Genomic DNA, 22,368 nt, shown 5'->3' with positions numbered 1-22,368 from the left:
AATAAATTCAAAGTGAAAATTCCAGACATGATTGTATAATACAATGCAACCTATTAGTTGAAAGGATTTATATTTGCTTTCGGCTCTATACTATCTACTGGCAAGGAAGCAATTCGAAACGCCGTAGTGGAATGCAGTTGCCAACAAAAGCAAGCAATATAAATGAATTCAAATGCCATTAGCGATATTTAGAATGAGTAGAGAAATTTGCTGGCTTAACTGCTCTTTATATTTATAAAATCTTAAAAATGTCTCACTTTCGAGTTAGTTTCACTGTTTATGCCTCAAATGTTTTTGTTCATTGACTTATTTGCCCTCTGGAGTTAAGGTGACTCTAATTTGAGAAATTTTTGATTCTTGTGAGCTTTTATTAACTTTTTAACAAGTCGCCGATAACTGTGTTATTATATTTTATATGTTACGAGGTGTGTTGCTTTACAGCCAAATAGTATGTTCTTGGTATTCTTTGGTGGAAGCAAAGTGTGAAATATTAAGTTTGATACATTGTAACACATTTATGAGTGTATATCGCTTCGAACACATTCCATTGCTGATTGAAAACAATTAGCATAATCGACAAACAAGTGCCGCCTTATTGAAATATTCTGAAGAATGTTTAAACGAGCGAATTGCTGCGAAAAGCAAAAACTGATCTATTTTGAGTGGATTTGTCCTTCCAAAATGTAGGAAAAGCCAAGACTATTGGGCGCGCGCAATTTTTACTCCCCTCACTCCAATATTAAGCTTTTCTCTGAGCGTCCAAGGCGTCGCGACGTTCATACGAACGACGCACTGCCCGACTGCCACGCGCGGTTCCCATTTTGGCCAGTGCTCCGACCTAAGTTGCTCATTTCGAAAAGACCCAAAAAAAGGGCCGAAAGTTGAAAAAACAAGATCAAAATGGCTTCTTCCAGTGCCGTAGCTAGGTCTTCCAAGTATTCCTATAGATCCAGTGGCGCCCAAGGTGGTAGCGCTGACGTCAGCATTGAATACAGCGCTGACTTGACCGCTCTGAGCAGGCTCGAGGTAAAATTATACTAAGTGATCAAAACGGGTAAAACTGTAGGATATCGGGTTACAGTTGGTGCAAATTTGGGAAAGTGCTAATTTTTCGTGATGAAGACAGACCACTTTTGTGCTAGAGTTTTTGGTGAAATCAGTGCTGAAATTATTGGATTAAAGCCGGTGGAAATTTTGCAGGGAATTCGCAACACATGACACAATCAAATAATCAGTCGCAAAAGTCTTCCAAAAAAATACCAAAAATTCCAAAGGTTACATAACGCAGAATATCAAATAACGTCCATTTGATGACCTTTCGCGGACATGGTTTTAAATTGTTTACATTGTGTCAAGTGTCCTTTCGCTATTATTCAAAAACTCATCAATTTTCAAATTAAAATGGATCAAATCCTATCGCTCCATTCATGTCCACTCAATTAATCAATTCATGGACTGTTTTACTCAAGCATTCTAAACCTTGGTTTGCTCCCTGAATATATCGCCTAACTCCTCATCAACAGTCTCGCACTTAAGCCCTTTAAATGCAAAAAAACAATGAAATTGAAGCCCAACGATTGGCATTTGAGCGAAGACAGATTTAGCAAAAAATGCACCACCAAGAGCCTGTTGCAACTTATAAGTGCGCATAAAGTCGGTTGAACCAACAAAAATTCGTTTAATACTGATTGCTGACTTCAGAATATTGCAACTTCATGAAACTGCATGAAATTATTTTTCCAGGATAAAATTCGTCTTCTCCAAGATGACCTCGAAGTAGAAAGAGAACTCAGATCAAGAGTGAGTAGTTGAAATTTTTGGCTTGCATAAACCTCTAAATTTAACTGTGGTATTTAGTTTGCCGCTAACTAATTTGCTTTATTTGCTTCTTCTAAAATGATTTTCATTATACAAGTAATGTTATGCTTTAAATTGATTGGCGTGCTTATTTTAACACTGGCTTCGTCCTCCGGAGGGAGTGCGCTACTACGGCAAAAAAACATTAAACCATCGAGCAACTGAGCAACTAAAAGAATTAATTTTCTAAACAGTTCAGCAATATTTGCGTCTGGAATATATTTTCAATAAAATCGGTTTGTTTGATGATCGATCAAAATGTCGCTCTGAAAAAACCTTCAACTTGGACGCCTAATCCCAATAATATTGCTATAAAAACGGAGTAAAAATCGAAATTTGGGTAGGTATTCATTACGCATAGCCTGAATATAGAGGAATGAATCAACCCGAGGTTAGCAATGGTTCTATTTTAATTTTTGGCAAGGTGCTTTTCCGATTTAGCTCATGCAGTCCAATCTACTTCGTACTCTGTTTCACTTCGGGCTAAAAATAAAATCCGATTGCGAAAAAAATAGTTCTTTTTTCGTCATCTCGAAGATGACTATGACAGCTGGAGAAAGCCAAAAATGTGCCAAAAACATTTCCTTTGAAAATTTTCGTAAGACACTGTCTGGTCTAGATGATGAAGCAGATACTTGAGTCAACTCTCAAACTTGATAATTTTCTCCAAATGAAGATGAAAAGTTAGTCTACGTATCCTTAATGCTAATAGAACAAGACAACGCTTCTCAATCGCATTGAACAAACTGATTGCAGCTTTTCTAGTAAGAAAATAAAAACCTACTTTTTTTCAAAAATTGTGCCCAGCAAAAACAATCGAAGTGCCTTACCATTAAATACAGCACTTAACCAGAGAAGAACATGAAACTATGACTAATGATCAATCAGAGCAAAGGATGTCGAGTTTTCAATGTCTGCAAAAATTTGTAGTGCGAGCAACTTTGTTATAGGAATTTAAATAATAATACAAAATGGGGTTTTTGGAATCAAACCCACCACTGATCAATATGTTTATTGTAAAGGATAAATGGTTCCCGCAAGCACCAAGGAGCAACATTTTTATTTAAAGCGAACTTTTACAGCTTTGATAAATGATGAAGATTGCTTAAAGTTGAACGTCAATCAAATGAGCTGAAAATGCCTTCCATAAAGTGAACATTCCTAAACAAAATATTCGACTGAAATATTCCGAAAATAATCTCATATGATTTTTCACACCTACAGAAATATTTCGGTAACCTAAATAATTTGGTATTTATAGAAACAGCTTACACTGGGACACAAAACGAGAGCCGTGCATTGAAAAACAATTCACGTAATTATCGCAATAAAAATTTTGCATTTTACAAGCCAGCTATAAATAATTCTCAATAAACATGAACTTGGAAGTGTAGTAAATCTGATCAGTATCCTGTCCGCTCCTGTTCTTTAAATTTTCTATCAATCTTCTCGCCAAAGTAAGACCAAATTTCATACAAAAAGCTCGTTAATTTAAAAAAAGCGTAAAATAAATATAAATAATGTAAATTTGTATAAAAATAAGAATGATAACAGTTTACATAAAACGCTTCAAAAGTTGCTGTATGACCAGAGTAAAGTGTTTAAGATGAAAATATTTATGAAATTATTAAAGCTTAACTGTAAAGATTTGCCGTATTAAGATTAAGATAACCGAGACTACTTATATTCCCGAATAAAATTTACCATTTGGTCCAGATGAGTAAATTTAAATTCAATGTTAGATAGAAGTGTTTGTTGCAAATAGCTCTTCGAAGTAAATGTTGTAACAAACACTTAGCGCTGGATCTCCAACGAATAATCATCAGTAAGCAGGATTAGAAGATGCAAAGAAATCTATTTAGAACGTATTCAGGAAGAAGATCTTGTGCTAATTAAAAAAAAACAACAAAGAATATTAAAAAACAATGATAAACTATAAAAATAAAGTCTCAGGATGCAGGTAAATGCACGGATTGTTAATTATATTTAGCGCGCCGATTAAGATAGAAATACAAACCTGATGCATATGATGATTATTATTAATGCATATAAAGGAAAATATTAGTTAAAGTAGGTATTAAACATCCGAAAATGTTAATATCAGATTTATTGCATTTTATTTACTTGAAACATGGCATTGAAAATATTTCTGCCGCTTATAGCACGAAAAATATTCCAACATATCAAACTATTGCAAAATGATACAAAATCCAAGTTTAAAAAATTTCCCTTGAAAAAAACTAGTTAGTTAAAGTAATTTTCCGTCTAATTATATCACGTAATCACGATCTCCAGTGCCAAAAATTTAACGAAATTCACAAACATAGAAATTGGCAATTCTGGAGTTAGTCTCATCAAAAAATGTATCCCGTTTCACGTATACCAATGGTCCAAAATATTTTAAATGTTTTTCGCACCGAATCAAGCAGAACAACAACAGGATAAAATAAATAAAACGATTAATCGAAATGCGGCAGCAAGTTCTTAAATGTGAAAACAAATAAATCGACTTTTAACTAAACCGTTTACAATTTGATATTTTCTTTTTTGGCTTGCTCCTGATATTTCTTGTAATATGTGCCTTCTGGGTCGTATTTGGCGGCCACCTCGTCCCAGTAGTCGCGTTTGTTCTCGATAAGGTAATGAATCACTTTCTTCGCCCCGTCCCGCTGCTTGGGGGTGCATTTGGAACATTCATTTTCCAGGGCATCGGGCAAATTTTCTAAAAAATAATTTATAAAACTGATGATTTTTTTTGGGCTTTTAGTGCGCGAGAAACGGTTCAGTTTCAATCCAAAAATTGTTGTAAAAAGTGACCATTTTTTAAGCAGTAAATGGGTTCTGAAAGCGCAACTTGTATGTGATTTCCTCTGTATTATCCATGCAGAATTTTTTCAATAATCACATTTTTTTTGCTGGTTCGATGCAGTTTACGTTCAGTTACAACTTGCCAAAGGAGCAGCTGATTGAAAAAACATTAACAGATTAAAAGTGCAAATTAAGATTTAAAATTGAAAACTGTTTTGTTGCTGCCAACTTGTAAATTGGATGTTTAAAAGATGTTTTAGAAGGAAAATTCAAATAGAAATGCATTCATTGCAGGTCCAAAACTGTGAATAATGCAAATTTTAATCAAAAACCAAAAAATCGTCTACGTACTTTTCAGTTCAATGCCATCAGGCGTGCACTTTCCTTTGTCCAACAGACAATTAATGTAATTGCGTAACAGTCGATCACTTGATAAGATTTGGTCCAGATCAACATTGTCGAATTTTGAGGTATATTCCTCACCGGAAGCCACGCCGACTACGACCACCAAAAGCAACACGACTTTCATTGTTATAAACAATTTGCAACTATTGGCTCAAGTACTAATTTAATAACAAATACTGTACATTTATGTTCAATTGACGGTCCCCGTTTATATATAAGGTGTTATTAGCATCCACGGCTGTTTAAAGGAAGTCCAATTTGGATGAAAAGTTGGTGGGGACGTAATTAAAATTCAGACGTAAATGCGTTTTTTATCGCATTTGGAAACCGCATTTTTTTCCATTATAAGGTGCCAGTTGACATAGACTATTAACTATCAGGAGTTAATGATGGGTTTTAAAAAAAAAATTGGCGATACGTAGGCGTCGAATTAGTTTAGCCGCAAATAAAAAGATATAAACACTAGACAAAAGTTATACAAATTGAATATGCAAAAAGTCTCACAATTGGGGTCGAAAACAGTGGAATCTGCCATGAAATATTATAGGGTAAAATTCGTCAAATCTCAGTCAAATGCGTGATTGAATTGAATTTTTGGGCACTAGTGAAGAAAGGGGCGCTCTTCGAAATGCCACTGAAAGCACGTTTTAATCTCTAGAAGGTTTTTGAAAACGCGCGTTTGAAAATATAAGCACACTCGGATGATAAAAAAATTCGTAAAATCTCAGTCAAAAGCACGATTAAACTGAATTTTAGCAGACCAGTGAAGAAAATGGCGCTCTTTAAAATACCGCTGGAAGCGCATTTTAATCCCGACAAATTTTTGAAAAACGCGCTTTCTAAACTCACTCTGCAACAAAGCGTCGCTCATAAAGCGCACGCGGATGATTAAAAATTCATAAAATCTCAGTTAAAAGCGCGATTGAATTGAATTTTATGGCACCAGTGAAGCAAAGGACGCTCTTTAGAATACCTCTGAATGCCCGTTTCTACCTCAAGAAGGTTTTTCAAATCGCGCTTTTGAAACCCTTTGGATGGCCGATGAACAATTCAGTCTCCATTTTATACCTTTCGTACACTTTTGTACACCTAAGTCGAAAATTATCAACCAAAACCAATTGAATACGTAGAGAAAAAAATGAAAACGTTTCTTATTTTGTTTGTCCAGTTGATTTTTCATTTCCAGTTTCAGTTGTTTATTGCAGTGCAAATATTAATCGCATTCACGGCTATCGCTAAAAGCTTATTATTGCTAAACAACTTATAATATGCGGACCTTAGTTAGTGCTAATAAACATGTTATTACTTGCTTTAAAATTCGTGTTCCCAGAAATAAAACATCATTTATAAAACCGTGTAACTTACATAATTAGCAGGGTCACAGTGCTACGTATGACTTCACAGAAATGTGACCTAACAGGTGTTGTAAATAGGGAAAAAAACATAATTTGCTAGAAAAATTGCAAATTTTTCGCATTTTTCCTTCAAAGTCTACAGTTGATTATTGGAATAGATCAGAGTTCAACCGTTTCTATAATTCAGTTAGAATTATTCCCAACTGATACACTTGTATCAACGTGTATATTTACTCATACTGCTGGAAAAATAAATCCAAACTCCACATACACCAACTTTAGCTTTATTAAAAATTGGGTAACAAAGTTGTTAGAAAATATWCAACAACAAACAAAAAAATCAACTAAAATAAATTAATCAAATGATGAAGGCACGCAACATTCTCMTTTAGGCGTTCAGGAACTGGTGGAATTGGGGAGCAAATTTGTCCTCAGGATCAAATTTCTTCGTAATCCCCTTCMATTGATCGGGGTCGTTTTTGATCAGGAAACTGGCCCCTTTTCGYACGAATTTCTGCTGAAAAGTACACAAATTCATCTGAAAMSCTACTCGAAAATGCAAAATTGATCATATAATTTTGTTCCGATATTAAAGGTGCAACTCGRTTGAATTAGCCAACGCATGCATSATAATTTGTCTTACTACGAAATGTATAATTGAGGATATTTTTGATATTGTAATTATGGATTTTTATATTCCACAACTCATTTTCTTCATGTTTCAACGCATTAAAAGATATACATTGAAASTACAACGAACAGACAACAACAAAACATTTAGTGTAWTTTCTCATTTCAATWAAATCTACTGCAAATGTATAATAGGTGATATGCTGAGACTAAGTGAAAATTCTGTAAATATAACGATCTGAACAGTCCAATTATTTAGTAAAAATTTCATAATAAGCTTTCATATCTGGTTGCATTATTAAAACATAAATGTTTACTCTCAATGGTTGAATAGTTTGTTAAAAGCCGAGATTGTTAATTATTATTTGAAAAATACGCAAAACAATTTAATTATTTTTATGGAGATGAATAAGTTATAACTATCGTTGAAATTCGTTCATTGAAACTAACAAGATGATAAAGCCGAAAATGCCAGCTGAAATTTATTGAATAAATAATAATAATAATAAATAATAATAAAACCTGGGCAGAAAGATCGATTAGGTCGATAGCCTTTTTCTGTAGGAAATAAAGATTATTTATATATATATAATAAAACACAAAGAAAAATTACCAGAGATTGAAAAACAGTGCCTAATATAAAAAAATAAACCTAACAAAATAATCTCAAATTATAAAGGCAATTTCCTAAAAATAATCATAGATGAAAATTGACTAGCAGTGTTTATGATTCATTTTTTAAATAATGTACTTGAAAACTAAATAAACTTTTGAAGCCACAGATATTAGAACCATGCTGTTAAACTCCCTTAAAAGCAATTTCCTTATGCTCATGAAACTCGGATAGAAACCTGTTGTTAAAACTCAAATTTACCAAATAAATAACAGCAGGTGTTTTCTTCTATTCTAAAGTTTATTTTTGGGTGAGAAACGGTTGCTATTTAACGCAGAAAATATTTCATCTCTTGTATATAAATAATTAAATATTTGAAAAAATTGTTCTAGGAATTTTTACCTTGTGTTTTCAGCTGTATTTCTTGCAAATCATTAACAAAAACACTGCAACAAATTTCGATTTCGTTTAGATTATGAAAATTTCAAGCATGGATAAAAAATTGAGAAAACCACTGGGAATCATTTTAAATTCACCTTATGATTCTAAATTCTATTTTTTCATCGTTTTCACTCTGATCTGATAATCGAAAACAATTGTTTAAAACGTATGAATCTAACAGATAAAGATAATAAGAACTCTTCTTTTGTTACAGTGTAAAATCTGTTAATGCTGCCTAACAATTAAATTTGCAAGAACTTTTCTTTGCAAATTAAAAAAAAATCGCAATAGTATAATAACTTTTCATCGTATCCAAAATGTTCTACAGCATAGACAGAATACCAGCTGTTATAAAATGCTTTTCTAAATGTTGTTTTTTCCACCTGCTTCCGTCATTGCTTTGTGCTAAAGTGATAATTTAAAAAATGCACTGTTTAAGAGCTAAAATTATAATTCTCGGGCATTTTTTGCAGATTGAGAGGGAAAAAGCCGATCTCAGCGTACAGGTGATTCAACTGTCTGAACGTCTAGAGGAAGCTGAAGGAGGTGCTGAAAGCCAGGTAATAATAGTAGAAAGCAATAGGTTTGAAACACAAAAAAGTTATAATTTGAAGCCCACTGTTAACGGCTAGAAATACTTGTTCTACATTTCTAATTGTGATGTTTTTCTCAGTTTGAAATCAATAAGAAACGCGATACCGAACTGCTTAAGCTGCGCAAACTTCTTGAGGACGTTCACATCGAATCCGAAGAAACAGCTGCCATCCTCAAGAAGAAGCATCAGGAGATCGTTGTTGATTTCCAAGACCAAATCGACACTCTCGCTAAAGCCAAATCTAGGTAAGTTTCACTTGAATTTACAGTCAGATGTTTAGTACGACTATTTTGAGCAAAAATAGCATCTTAAACTACGCCACCCCAAAGTGGCAAATAATTCCGGTTTGAATGTTAAGCACTCCGAAGCTCAAGCGAGAACAGAAGTTTTAAAAGCAGATAGAGACAAATTCGCACTACCTTCAATTACCTAACCGACCATTAGAAACAGGTCATATAGACTTAAAATCATAATCTGATACAAAAATTGACTTGCTGCGTCTAAATCCAGAATAGCAAAGTAATAAAATGATCCAAATATTTATCCAGCTTCAACATGCCACGACTCGATATCAACACAAGCTTATGATGTTTATGCAATTTCCTATATTAATCCTCTTTCCAATACATTCTGCTAAATTCAGCTAAAAGTTCATCGAGCAAATAATCAATGATGAGTAAGCAAAGAAGTAGAAGCTTACTGAAAGAAATCTACTAGTACAAGACAAGGCGGAAAAAGTTACTAAAGGTTCTGGATGAAAACACAAACAGACACTAGCTGTGTTCACCGAAGAAGTTATTGTTATCAAAAGATTATCTAAATACCGTCTATGAGGTTAAATCTTTTTATAGATATAAGTTTATTGTTGAAAGGAAAATTCAGTTCATGTAGGTCGTATGCAATGTTGCTTCAAAGCAAGTTGCTCATCAAAAAGTAAACATTTTCATTTTCATTGAAAATATACGAATCATAGTAATAAATCAAAAATAATATACAGTCTGTTTCATAATGATGTGCAAAAATTAGTAGAAATTATTTTCTTTTTCTGTGTAAAAAAATATTCACTTGTTGATTTCAGCTGATACAGAGTTCTAAGTGAAATAACGCCAAAAAGAACAATTTCGCTGAGAATAGTATTGAACTGAGAAAAAATATATTTTACTAACAGAAAATTTCGTTCAAACAGTTAATAATGTGAAATATGTGTCTAATTTCTAATTGCATGCGGACAGAATAAAATACTAATTTTCGCGATAATTGTGAAATTTTACTATTTTTGCAGGAAGGTGGAAACCTCATCCAACCATATCAATGGAAGTGTTTATTCAAATACATCGCTGAACGAGTTCAACACTGTTATGAAACACTCTGTATAAGTGATATTTTATCTTCTTCGTCCTGTTCACAAATGTTTTGTGGGGTAGCTTTCATTTCTAGCTGGGTTCATTATTTTTGCAGTTTGTTTCCTTGCCCTGAGATTTACCTAGGTACTTTCCAAATTTTCATTAGCGTTTCTTCAACTTTTGATATGATATTTTCTTATACTGTTAACTAATTAGTTGGTTCTATTGCCAATCTCACATAACACGTGTTTCGGGCAACCGAAATAAATTTGCAAAACATTAAAAGTAAAAAACTGAGCTTCATCTGCGATCAGTTTGAGAATCGAGAAAATCGCACACAAAATTTTCGCTTTCGGTCGGTCTCAGTCGTTTTGTTATAAATAGCTTCCTTGTGGACCTCTCGCCATATTTGTCCTGGATAGCGTTCCATTTGGCTAAGTAATGTGTTTGATAGTTGCTGAAAAATCCTGCACAATCTTGCATGTTTCACGTTTTATTGTTTCGCTGACGAGCTATTAATACATTTCCTCCCACTTTTAGCTTTCTTTTAAATACTTTTTGCTATTGCTTTCTCACTGAAAATACACTATGTTTGTTATAAAATTGCACTTCCTTATAGCGTTTCGCTGAACTCGCACCATCGCCACATGGAACATTTCCTGTGCACCAACTTCATAAAATTGACTTTTAGCTCTTCCTAGTCACTAAAATCCGAATTAACCTCATAAGATGAACTATTTATTTCCACAATCGTTAAACAGTGAAATGCCCAAATGATTTATTTTGCAAATTAATTACCAGCGTTAACTGCAATAATGTAAACCGGTAATGAATGATTTAGTAAGTTTGAGTACTTGAAAATTTAAATTTTCTAGAAAGAAGGAAGCGGAGGGAAATTGCTAAAAGGATTTCTGCTAAATACATTTTATACCGAGGTCAATGTTTACGGAGAAAACAATTCAGTAGTACAGAACCATTTCAAACAGAAAAAAAGTTAGTAAAATGTACCAAATTCAAGTGAGGAACTCTATTTAATCTTTCAATGAGAATTTATTTTCAAAAAAGCTGTTTATAAATGGACCGAAACAACAAAGAAAAAGTTATTAAAATACGAAACTTTCTAAATCATAAAGATCTGATAAATTGCAACAGTTTAATGTATGTAGTTATTACTTCGAGACGAAAAAACGTACAAAAAATAGCTTTTTAAAAATTGCTCTTTTGAAACTATGGTCTAAAGAAGAACAATCTTTCTATTTCCAATTTCCAATTCCAAATTTTGCTTTTGCTATTTATTTCTTCTTCACATAAATAAGCACAACTTCAAAAAACTGCAAAAGTAAACAGTACCACAAATAACCACGCTAAAGCATCGATTTCGGTTTTGTGTGATAATATTTGCAATGTTAAAGAAATAGGAAAATGTAATAATAAAAAGAAATTAATACGTAGGAAGTCATTATCAGTGTTTTGTCTATTTTATTTGTTTATCTGTATGAGGGGACAGTAAAAAAAGTTTATTTATATATTTTCCAACTTTTTGTTAAAAAAAGTTACATAAAATACTCGTTAAATCACTTGTTACAAAAAATGTTCACAAGACAATAGACACAAATTTTAGAATTTTAAAAACGTTATTAAATAATAATAAAAAGGTAATAGGAATAATATGTGTAGTGCGTTGATTAATAGAATTGCTTAAGCTTAAGTGTAGGTTGCTGAAGAAATCTAAAGCAAAATAAAGGAAATTAGATTAACAAATCTAGTTCATATTAAAGCACTGTCACCAGACCGATATATATTCAATTATTCTTTCTTGGTGATGGCTAGAAAATATGTTTTATAAGGAACACTTTGAAGACGATTAGATAATAAACCGATTTTGAATGCAAATTTAAATCCGAGAATTAAAATTAAATACTTAACAATTGCAATTCTTGAGCGAGTTTAATTCTTCTTTCTGATTTAATAAATAATATCATGTTGTTTATGTTTAGCTGGGATTTGCAATAATAAATAATCTTAATCACAACCACCTTAGCTCTATAGTGATTCCGAAATTCTCAGTTGCTCTTGCATTAAACCAATGACTAAATGACTAAAAAGTGTCGGAAAATTACTTGAGAATAAATCCGCAAAATATAGCAAACGCGTCTGAAAACATCGCTCTAAACCACATTTGAGACATAAGCAAACTATCAAATTTAAACATCAAATCGATGTTAAATTAAAATTTAAAAAAATGAATTTTATCAAAATCGTTAACATCAGATTCTCAATTTTAATAAAATCTGTAAATAAAGAATATCCAGATTTTCCAAAAGAGCCCTCGCTTATGGAATAGGAATTTTACTTTAATGTAAAGCATTGAAAATTACGCATTTTTTTAGAACAATTTGAGCTGCTTAATGAAAAGATCACAAACTAAATTGTTCATGCTTCTCATATTTTTTTACGAGCTTTGACATATTGCAAAGGATCATGTTTAAATGTTCAGAGCCCCAGAGGAAAGGTAGAAAAAAGTGTTAAAAATTGGCAATATTCTCAGAAGATGCCAAAATAATTTGAAAAGTTAGGATAAAAAATATTAAGTAAATTCTTTCATTTGCATGTTTTCTTTTTATGTACTTTGGGCCAGAGTCAGTTCAGTTGCTTTAGTTGCAAATCAATCTGTAAACATATTTTTGTGTTTTGCAACTTCTTCAATTATTTTCTAGGAAACTCACTCATATTCTCGTTAACTGCGTTTTAATTGTATTTTATTCAACTCGTTTTAACTTCCTTCGTGACAAGAGAAACAAGCAGCCAAAATTCAACATTCTAGAGGCCACGAATATTTTTTCTAATAAAATTCACTAAATCCTTTCTTTTTATTAAACATTATGAATTTATTTTGGAACTGTGAGCTTTACGAATTATTCAAGGGTCATAATTTTTTTCTTATTAAAAATATAGCATACTCCGTAAATCTTCTTTACATGTTGCACTCTAGTAATTAATGAAACCCCATTAATCCAGCTCACAAAAACCATAACTTATTTAACACGTCAGCATTAACTTTCAAAATTTAAGAAAATTGGCACTTTAGTCGTTTTAAACCGACAGATCAAACCTACCTACACGATAAACACCGAACCGTATTTTTAGAAGTCAAACAAATAAGATTAAATAACCGTGCTCTAGTTATGCGAATGTTTTAGTTATTTTCGTTGGGAAAATTGGATTCTTTTACTGCGGGAACGACAGTTTCCCAAACTTTACGAGAATACCTGGAATAAATTATACACCGCCGTGGTGCCGTTTAATGGCTGATGGTGTAAATCAGTAGCGGTGCCACAACACTTTTGGATGAGCCATTTTCTAAATGCGTTTCGAATTGCAGGGCTGAAAAGGAAAAATCCAAATTCCAAAGCGAAGTCTACGAGCTTCTGTCCCAAGTGGAAAGTGTCAACAAAGAGCGTCTCATTTCCGTGAAACATGCGGAAAAATTGGAAATCACCATCAATGAACTCAACATCAGAATCGAAGAGCTCAACCGTACCGTTGTTGACATCACCTCTCACAAGCAACGCCTTTCACAAGAGAACATCGAGCTCACAAAGGAGGTTCAAGACATCAAGGTAAATTGCTCAATATATCCAAGTTATCCAGGCTACAGTAATTATTTTCGCAGGTCAATCTTGAAAACGTGATCTACCTCAAGAGCCAATTGGCTGGTCAACTCGATGACGCTCGCCGTCGTGCCGAAGATGACGAAAGGAGGAGGTCAATTTTGGAGGCCAACCTTCACCAAGTTGAAATTGAACTCGAATCCATTAGGGTGCAACTTGAAGAGGAGAGCGAGGCCAGATTAGACCTCGAAAGGCAATTGGTCAAATCCCAAGGAGAAGTTCAGGTATGTTGAGACATTTCGTGCGAGAATGCTCAATATATTTTAAACATTGCCATGGCTTCATAGGTATGGAAATCTAAATTCGAATCTGAGGCCGCCGCACGTGCCGAAGAAGTCGAGGAATTGCGCCGCAAGTTCAGCGCTCGCATCCAAGAGCAAGAAGAGCACATTGAAGCTCTCCTCGTCAAGGTGAACAACTTGGAAAAGCAGAAATCTCGTCTGCAATCTGAAGTTGAAGTCCTCATCATTGACTTGGAGAAGGCCAACAACACCGCCAGGTAATTCACTCTTAAGACCTAAGTTTGTCCCCAAAATGGATCAGATAGTTCACCGAGAATGTGATGAACAGTGCAAAAGCGCACAAAAATAAACATTTGATATTCTCTAGGGAACTGCAGAAACGCGTGGAACAGTTGGAACGCATCAACATCGACCTGAAGAGCAGGTTGGATGAAACCGTTCAGTTGTACGAACAAAGCCAGAGAGACTTGAGAACTAAAGTTTCTGAGTTGCAACGCACCGTCCATGAATTGGACAAGACCAGGGAGTTGAAGGATGCTTTGGTAAGGGAGAACAAGAAATTGGCCGGTAAGCACTGCGATAATCATCAAAATGTTCGATTTTCACAATGCAATAATTCTAATCTAGATGACTTGGGTGACGCCAAGGCGACCATCTCTGAACTTACCCGTCGTCTCCACGAAATGGAACTGGAACTTCGCCGTTTGGAGAATGAGCGTGAAGAACTTACCGCTGCCTACAAGGAAGCCGAAGCTGTAAGTATAACATTGTTGTTTTCATGTTGCATGTAGTTGGATTGAGAAAGGAGAATCCTTTCAAATTACTGCAGTTTTAGATATTATTTTATCCTAAAGCTCTGACGAATAAGATTTGAAAAATTCTACAGTGACTTGCAAAAACTGTAAGTTCTTCATCATCGTCCCATATAAATCACTTAGAAATTTTAGAGCAAATGTTTCTTTCTCACTTCAACTTCAACTCCTATTATCACAACGATTGATATTCATATGAGAACTTTGTTGATGTAACATTTGATAGCAAACTCCTTCAGTTAGTAAGTTCTGATTATTTATTTTAGGGGCGTAAAGCTGAAGAACAACGTTCTCAACGCTTGTCCGCCGAATTGGCTCAATTCCGTCACGAAGCTGAGAAACGTCTCGCTGAGAAGGATGAGGAAATTGAAGCTATCCGGTAAGTTAATCAATGAAACAAAATAAACCAAAAAATGTTTCATAATTCAGTCCACTGAATTTCAAGAAAGTGTAAGTTGGAAGAATTAAATTTACACATGCGTGAAATGTGCGAGAACAACTTTGAGTGAAAATGTTATATACAGGGTGTTTTTTTAGTGAGAGAGAGTCCATTATTTCCGTTAGTGTTGAACTTTCGAAAAATAACATTTATTTAAAATTAATAATAATAAAAATTATTTGGAAATATCCACCGCAGTTGTGGACGAAACGTCAGGAAGAAATTCCGATAGACCACGGCTTCAAAGCCCGGAAAACATTCCTAAATGTAATTTAAGCGGCCGTGAAAGCCTTCATAGTTCGAAAAATAGTTTCATATAAAAGTTGTTGACGTATAAAGTGCGCACAATTTAAAAATACTTTATATGATACAGAGTGTCTCAGAAAAGCCAGGCAAGATCAAAGTGTATTTTTTTAAATAGAACTACCCATTTTTCATTAGCTCATGGAATGCAACTTGAAAATCTGCACATGCACCGGAAATTGTTTTTTGTGACTTGCGACGTTGGCAGATTATCGCCATTTTAGTAAAATTTTGCTTAAAATCATGGTATCTAAAAATTCATTATAGAAGCAAAAAAAGCAGTTAAAGATACAAAAAATTACTCCATTCCAATCACCACAGATCCGCTAAGAATTCTATAGAACCAAAATATCAATACAATGGACAATATTGTACAGGGTGTTAACAATGTGGACTTAAATCTGAAACTTTTTAACGCAATATAACTTTTGTTTTTCAAATGGAGGTACCTGTATATTAAAACATCATTAGATAGACAATTTACAAAGTTTCATTTACACAGCTGTGAAACCAACCGTTTTCAAATTATAACTTATTTTATTTAAAATTTCAAAAAGTTGTTACATTTTGTACAAGTGGCTATTTTACATTACATTTTATATAGAAAGGCGTATTTTTTTTGTATCTTTAACTGCTTTTTTGCTTCTACACTGAATTTTTAGATACCATGATATTAAGCAAAATTTTACTAAAATGGCGATAATCTGCTAACGTCGCAAATAGAAAAAAATAATTTACGGTGCATATGCAGCGTTTCAAGCTGCATTCCATGAGCTAATAAAAAATGGGTAGTTCTATTTAAAAAATATACTTTGATCTTGCCTCGCTTTTCTGAGACACTCTGTATCATATAAAATAGTTTTAAAATGTGCGCACTTTCTGCGTCAACCACTTTTATATGAAACTATTTTTCGAAAGTTTAACACCAACGGAAATAATGGACTCTCTCGCACTAAAAAACAGCCTGTATATAAGCGTATGCAATAGAGAGCCCTTGGATAAAATCAAATGGTTAAAATTGATTTGCGCGGAAGATAACGAAAATTTGCAACCGAACGTCCAGAAGAGTCACGATTTTCAGCCAGAAATGGAAGAACCAGAACCAGTGCGAATAAAAAACATTTACGCGCGGATAAAGTTGCACACGAAAATGCGTTTAGAAAAATTAGAGCTTGAAACGAAACTTGAAAAGTTTAAAATGCGCAGCTCTAGCAAGATGACGGAGAAAGACAGTTTAACTTTTTTTTATTATTATTTGCAATTATAAATCAATTCAAATTTGCGTGGAGAAATAAAACATTCGACTTAAGAACAATTCAAACTAAAAACAACCAGTCTTGAATTTCCAATCAACTTTTATCAGTTCCTGTACTTATAGAAAAGCAACTATGCAGGTTCACTTTAGATAGTCCAAAGGAATAAAGAGAGAAATGTATTCAAAAGTTGAAAATATTAAATAAGAATCATGTCTCCAATGGGAAAATAAACCCCAACTTGCGATTTAAACAATGAAACATATATTAAATCCTAGCAATTAGCTCGCTGATACGGATAATATTGATGATTTAATCAACATGTAATAAAAACCGACTACAAAAGACAAAACGAACAAGCTGGAGTAGCGCTGCGTCTCTGTTCAGTTTAAAGAAAAACGTGTTTTGTTAAATTTGATATAATTTAAATAATAAGTTTCGCTTTTATTTAAACCAAAGCGTGATTTCTATAAAAAATATTGTGTTAATTTTCTCTATTTTAACACCTTGGATAGTACAATAGAATTTCTAAGTGAGCAATAAAAAAATGTTAAACGGGCTTTTTTCACAAGAAATTTCGAAGTCTTTAACAGTGCAGACTCGCCCTGTATAGTTTTTAAAACTAAACGATAACGATTTTCAATTGCTCAATTTTTCACAATATTCAAATTATAATGCAGACATTGGATCAGTTTTACAAAACGTATATGTATTCTACAAAAAAATCTCTGCCAGTTGAAAAAAATTTGCAGCTCTTGGATTGAAGCTTTTCTTCTAGTTAGAAGTTATACAGGGTGTTCCGTAAATATGTTAAAATATTTTAACAGCGTGTTCTCCTAGTCATTTTAGAGGGGGTATTCTTGGGATTTTTTTTAAATTTGAGGTCTCATTTTTGAGATATTTGATCTGCAAAATGGCGAAAAATATTAGCTTTTGTTGTTTTTGTTTAAAACGGTTAAACATAGAAACTTCAATTTTGGTATACATTATAAGCTAATTGAGTGCCATTCTATGCTAGTGTTTCGTGGTTGAGTTTGCTTTTATACAGGGTAGAAATGTGGAACCCCTACTTTTCTTTTGTTCAGAACTTTTTTGTGCGCACTTAAACTTTTATCAGCATATTTTTTTTAAATTGCTACAAGTTATTTATCAACTTTTTTACCTCTTATTGTCTTTCCCGAAGGGCACTAGTTTTCCAGCAAAGACAGAAATCGTTTCGGCTTGATCAAAACTTTCCAAGTCGTTGCAATGGGAGATATCAAGAAGCTCCTATAAACTCGCCTCCCAGATCTCCCGATCTAAACGCGCTTGATTTTTACTTCTGGGGCCATTTAAAAAATATGGTGTATTCAACAGAAGTGAATACAATCCAAGAACTTCAGGAAAGATTATTTAATATTTCTAACGAAATAAGAACTTCAGTGCAAACTTTACGGTCTGTAAATTTTAATATCACTGCGATTATGCCAATAATGTCAATTTGAACAGCAGCTGAAAAGTTAACATTAGAATGGTTATTTTTTGGAATTGGAAAATGGAATTTTGTTTGTTTATATCGTTGCGCATATTGTTACCATAATATTATTTAAGTAAAATTTATTCAAACTTAATAATTGTAATCTGAACCAAAATACACAATTTAGAAAATTAATTTAGGTTGTTAGTAATCAACTAATAATGCGTACCAAAATTGTTATATGACAACGTTATTAGACTTAAAAAATTAACTTAATTACTTACATATTTTGAGAACGGCAAAGAAAACGATTTTATTTTTTTGCGCGCAAACTAGTAGTCTTAAAAAAAACAATAAGAGATAAAAAAACGTTGGTAAATAACTTATAGTAATTAAAAAAATTATGTCGAGAAAAGTTTAAGTGCACCCAAAAAAGTTCTAAACAAAACAAAAGTTGTGGTTCCACATTTCTACCCTGTATAAAAGCAAACTGAATCACGAAACACTATAATAAAATGGCACTCAATTAGCCAAAATGTATACCAAAATTAAAGTTTCTATGTTTAACCGTTTTAAAAGAAAACAACAAAAGCTAATAATTTTCGCCATTTTGGAAATCAAATACCTCAACAACGAACCCTCAAATTAAAAAAATCTCAGGAAGACCCCCCCTCTAAAATGACTAAAAGAACACGCTGTTAAAATATTTTAACATATTTACGAAGCACCCTGTATAATCAAACGTTTGAGTAGCTACTATATAAAACCTATATGAAGTCGATCGTAATCCAGAAAAACATGGAACATGTATTATTTATTTTAGTAAAATTGTTTAATAGATAAAATTAAATAAAAAACTTTCAACGGGAAAGCAAGCAATTTGTTTTTTGTATTTGCTAATCTATGAGTTCAATTTATTTAAGATAAACTGACTTACACACTGAAATACAAAACAAACTGTTTTGTGTGGCTTTTCTGAATATTTTTTCTATAATCTATTTTTAGGCAAATACAGGGTAGGTAAATCACACATGGAATGACCTGTATCATCTTATACGCGTTTGCCATTTGTGCACATTGTCTTCTTTAAATGCAATGAAGCAGATGAACCTTAAAAGTCTAAAAGAGTGATTTATCTAACTTTATAATTCTATACAGTGCGATTCTCTAACTTGGAATAAGTTTTGTAAATTCTCAGGTTTTGTTTTGGAATTATCGTCGAACATGTCCATTAAGTATCTGTTTGATATAAGAATTTTTTTTTAATGGATGTTCTAATTTTGACATTTTTTTTAACTTGATGATATTGGAAGCGGAACTAAAACTTGTTGAAAAAAACAATTCAATTACTTCGGCGAAAATTAGTCTACACTTCCCAATCTTCAAAAATTAGATTTTCAAATACTCCCATAAGGAATAATCTAGAGGTGTTAAATCCGGAGAGTTTGGACGCCATTCAGGACACATTGAAATGATACTCACTCACTCACTTACAAAGTGAGGAGGAAAACTTTTTCTTCCTGTAGGAATTCTAAATATTCTGCTCCATTGAGATTTTTTGAAAAAAATTGGTCCGGTTAACTTAAATTTAATTTAATACGATACACTTAACTAACTAATGTTCCAGTGTAGAATATGTGGATGAAACTATTCCCAAAAAACCAAGCAGCAATTTAAAAGCTGTTTTTATGGTTTGGTGTCCTGATTATTGACATTTGAGAGTTGTAAATTTGAGATTAGCCCTTATAGAAACAGTACCAAAATTGACTAAAAGTGAAGACATGGAAAAAATCAAATTCCCAGCTGACCTTAGAAAAATAAGTGTTATGAAACTCTGGATCAAAAAGCAAAGTGCAAATAAATTTTTAAATAGTTTGGCCCGATCACAAAGCTACGTCAGGTGAATGTGTTGTGCCCTATAAATAAACAGATGTTTGCTAATAAATAAATTCGAACCAATTGAACTGAAATACACATAGGCGCCCTAATTAATGAATAGTCCGAAATTAATTAAATTAAAAATACACGCATGATACATCGTTAAAAATATTATGCCAAACAATTTGATTCCCCCAATATAAATCCATAGAGCTTGAGCGCTCAACCAGTTGCTGAAAAGTCGCTAGAATCGAACGATATTGACGAATTTGTGTGAAAATGTCTGGCAGCCAATACGTTTGTACAGATTCCCGGAATCCTCGAACCAAATGGCGACCAAAAACCCAATATTACAACTATAATTATGGCATTGGCATGAACTATTACCAACCAATGGTGGACTTTATTGAGGAAAAATCGTCTGGACGAAAACTGCCAAACCCCCACCTTCCCTGGACTGAGGAGCTGGGTTTAAGCCAGTTTGACCCATTACGCGTTCGCAGTTACAGTGAACAAGACCTAACGAAATTATCAGCCAAAACGGAGCGAAGTGCCAAAATTCGACTAGCAGCTGGACGCTCGCATGCCAGCTCCAGTTTTGTGATAGCCGAGTCGGCCAGTGCCGCAAGAATCACCACGAAAATTCAACAGGAAGAGCGCAAGAAGAACAAGCTTGTGAAGGAAATCAGAAAACTGAAGAGCAGAATGGTGGATGATATCGACTACAACCCCGAACGGGATCGGGATATTGAGCGAGAGCTGATGGCTCAACAGAAGTACTTGAGAGGCAAATCGGCCAAGTCCATCGAGGCTCAACTGCTGGCGAAGAGCCGCAAAGCCATAGCGGAGTGTATTGATGAAGACTTGAAAATCTCTCAAGTGAGCCAGATGAGGGCTGTAACTACTGGGCGGTGTTTCCGAACGCACGTCAAAGTTATGGACGAAAGAATGACTTCGCAGCTGGAAGAATCCATCACACAACCTCTGGACACGCTCAGCCAAGAACTGCGGGGATTTGACCGCAGAGCTACGTATAATTACATTGATCAAAGGTGACTTACATATAACACTTAAGATTATTTTGCAAATGCCAAAATAAAGGTCTGTTAATGGAATGTTGTACTTTCAATATTCTTTTGATCTGGAGCTTGGGATTCGACGCCTGGCAGGCGAAAGACCCTGAGAATTTTCAAATTCGTTACATAAGTGCGTCACAAATTGGATCACCTAAAAATATAACGCAATTAAGATTGATCGAAGGCAATGCACGGTGTCTGCCAAATTAAATGCCTTATGGTCTTGAAAATGCTAAGTGAAAGATTATAATTAGAAATAATCAGTCCTGTCCAAGACAACATGAAATTAGGTGCAGCCAGTTGGAACAGACACTGGAATGCTACTGAATGCAGAAAATTATCCAAATAACCACTTTTAGACCGAATACTTTGATACAACATGCTTAGAACAACTAAGCAATTCACGGTGCTTCACGGCACGTATTTAGGGCGTTAAAACTTCAATCGTCGTTTAACGGTGTTTTTATTTTTGACCTCAGCAAAGCCACCAGCATTGAAATTGAGCAGCTCAACGCTCGCGTCGTCGAAGCTGAGACCCGTCTTAAGACCGAGGTCACTCGCATCAAGAAGAAGTTGCAAATCCAAATCACCGAGTTGGAAATGTCTTTGGACAGCGCCAACAAGACCAACCTCAACTTGCAGCAAACGATCAAGAAACAATCGTTCCAACTCACCGAAATCCAGGCTCATTATGAAGAAATCCAAAGACAATTGCAGGTAAAAATTCGGAGAAATGTTGGAGCTGAATATATACGATTGAGGAATTTTGGTTGTTTCAGGTCACTTTAGATCAACTGAGTGTCGCTTCCAGGAGAGTGCAGGCTTTGACTGCTGAAGCTGAGGAAATCAGGGGCAACTACGAATCTGTAAGTAGACGTTCCTAATTTAGCGTGACTTTGTAATTTTGCCCAAATCTGCCAGCAATAAGGGAAGTACCGGAACGTGTACCGCTTATCTAAAAAATGGAAATTTTGCAAACTTTTGCGCCGAAAAATCAGTTAATGCGCATATTTTTAAAGCATTTTATTTAATCATACTTAATCAGGAAAAATCGCTTACAGAATATTTCATCCGCGAGAAACAACATATTTACGTTTTTTACAAACTTCTTTTTGGGTATTTGGCCTCAAAAATTTTTGTCTTTAAAAAAGACAGAATTTCCTCACGTCTCTTATTACAGATTGATAAATA

At 33.8% G+C, this 22,368-nt stretch overlaps 3 protein-coding genes across 3 annotated transcripts in view; 2 read left to right on the top strand and 1 right to left on the bottom strand.

Annotated features, from left to right (window-relative positions):
• Window positions 1-756: 756 nt before the first annotated feature.
• Window positions 757-22,368, top strand: part of LOC109546984 (paramyosin, long form) — a 24,562-nt gene continuing 2,950 nt past the window's right edge. The window contains exons 1-12 of the mRNA XM_019918184.2: window positions 757-1,026; window positions 1,744-1,800; window positions 8,583-8,669; window positions 8,783-8,949; window positions 13,430-13,667; window positions 13,721-13,942; window positions 14,006-14,217; window positions 14,328-14,527; window positions 14,588-14,715; window positions 15,039-15,151; window positions 21,657-21,894; window positions 21,957-22,043. Of these exons, the coding sequence (XP_019773743.1) occupies window positions 901-1,026; window positions 1,744-1,800; window positions 8,583-8,669; window positions 8,783-8,949; window positions 13,430-13,667; window positions 13,721-13,942; window positions 14,006-14,217; window positions 14,328-14,527; window positions 14,588-14,715; window positions 15,039-15,151; window positions 21,657-21,894; window positions 21,957-22,043 (1,875 nt within the window). The 5' untranslated portion in view covers window positions 757-900. The remainder of the gene's footprint in view (window positions 1,027-1,743; window positions 1,801-8,582; window positions 8,670-8,782; window positions 8,950-13,429; window positions 13,668-13,720; window positions 13,943-14,005; window positions 14,218-14,327; window positions 14,528-14,587; window positions 14,716-15,038; window positions 15,152-21,656; window positions 21,895-21,956; window positions 22,044-22,368) is intronic.
• LOC109546987 (ejaculatory bulb-specific protein 3) lies at window positions 4,321-5,306 on the bottom strand. Its single transcript, XM_048669327.1, has 2 exons — window positions 5,017-5,306; window positions 4,321-4,579 (listed from the first exon to the last, which is right to left on the bottom strand). Exons 1-2 carry the CDS (start codon window positions 5,192-5,194, stop codon window positions 4,383-4,385), a joined length of 375 nt encoding a protein of 124 aa, XP_048525284.1. The 5' UTR covers window positions 5,195-5,306; the 3' UTR covers window positions 4,321-4,382.
• Window positions 18,927-21,216, top strand: LOC109546985 (paramyosin, short form-like). The gene has a single exon (XM_019918185.2). The coding sequence runs from the start codon at window positions 20,381-20,383 to the stop codon at window positions 21,155-21,157; it is 777 nt and encodes a 258-aa protein (XP_019773744.2). The 5' UTR covers window positions 18,927-20,380; the 3' UTR covers window positions 21,158-21,216.

Source organism: Dendroctonus ponderosae, unplaced genomic scaffold, assembly GCF_020466585.1.
Source record: "Dendroctonus ponderosae isolate FM_Combo_2020 unplaced genomic scaffold, Dpon_F_20191213v2 Dpon_F_20191213_8, whole genome shotgun sequence".
Taxonomy (NCBI): Eukaryota; Metazoa; Arthropoda; class Insecta; order Coleoptera; family Curculionidae; genus Dendroctonus; species Dendroctonus ponderosae.
Note: the sequence above shows the minus strand (reverse complement) of the source record. Positions and strands in the feature narration are given on the sequence as shown.

Excerpts from the sequence above, each read along its gene's own strand:
- LOC109546985 (XM_019918185.2), top strand. The coding sequence starts at position 20,381 with ATGTCTGGCAGCCAATACGTTTGTACAGATTCCCGGAATCCTCGAACC.
- LOC109546987 (XM_048669327.1), bottom strand. The coding sequence starts at position 5,194 with ATGAAAGTCGTGTTGCTTTTGGTGGTCGTAGTCGGCGTGGCTTCCGGT. Across the intron at positions 4,580-5,016 it reads TGATGGCATTGAACTGAAAA|AAAATTTGCCCGATGCCCTG; the intron begins GTACGTAGACGA and ends ATTATTTTTTAG.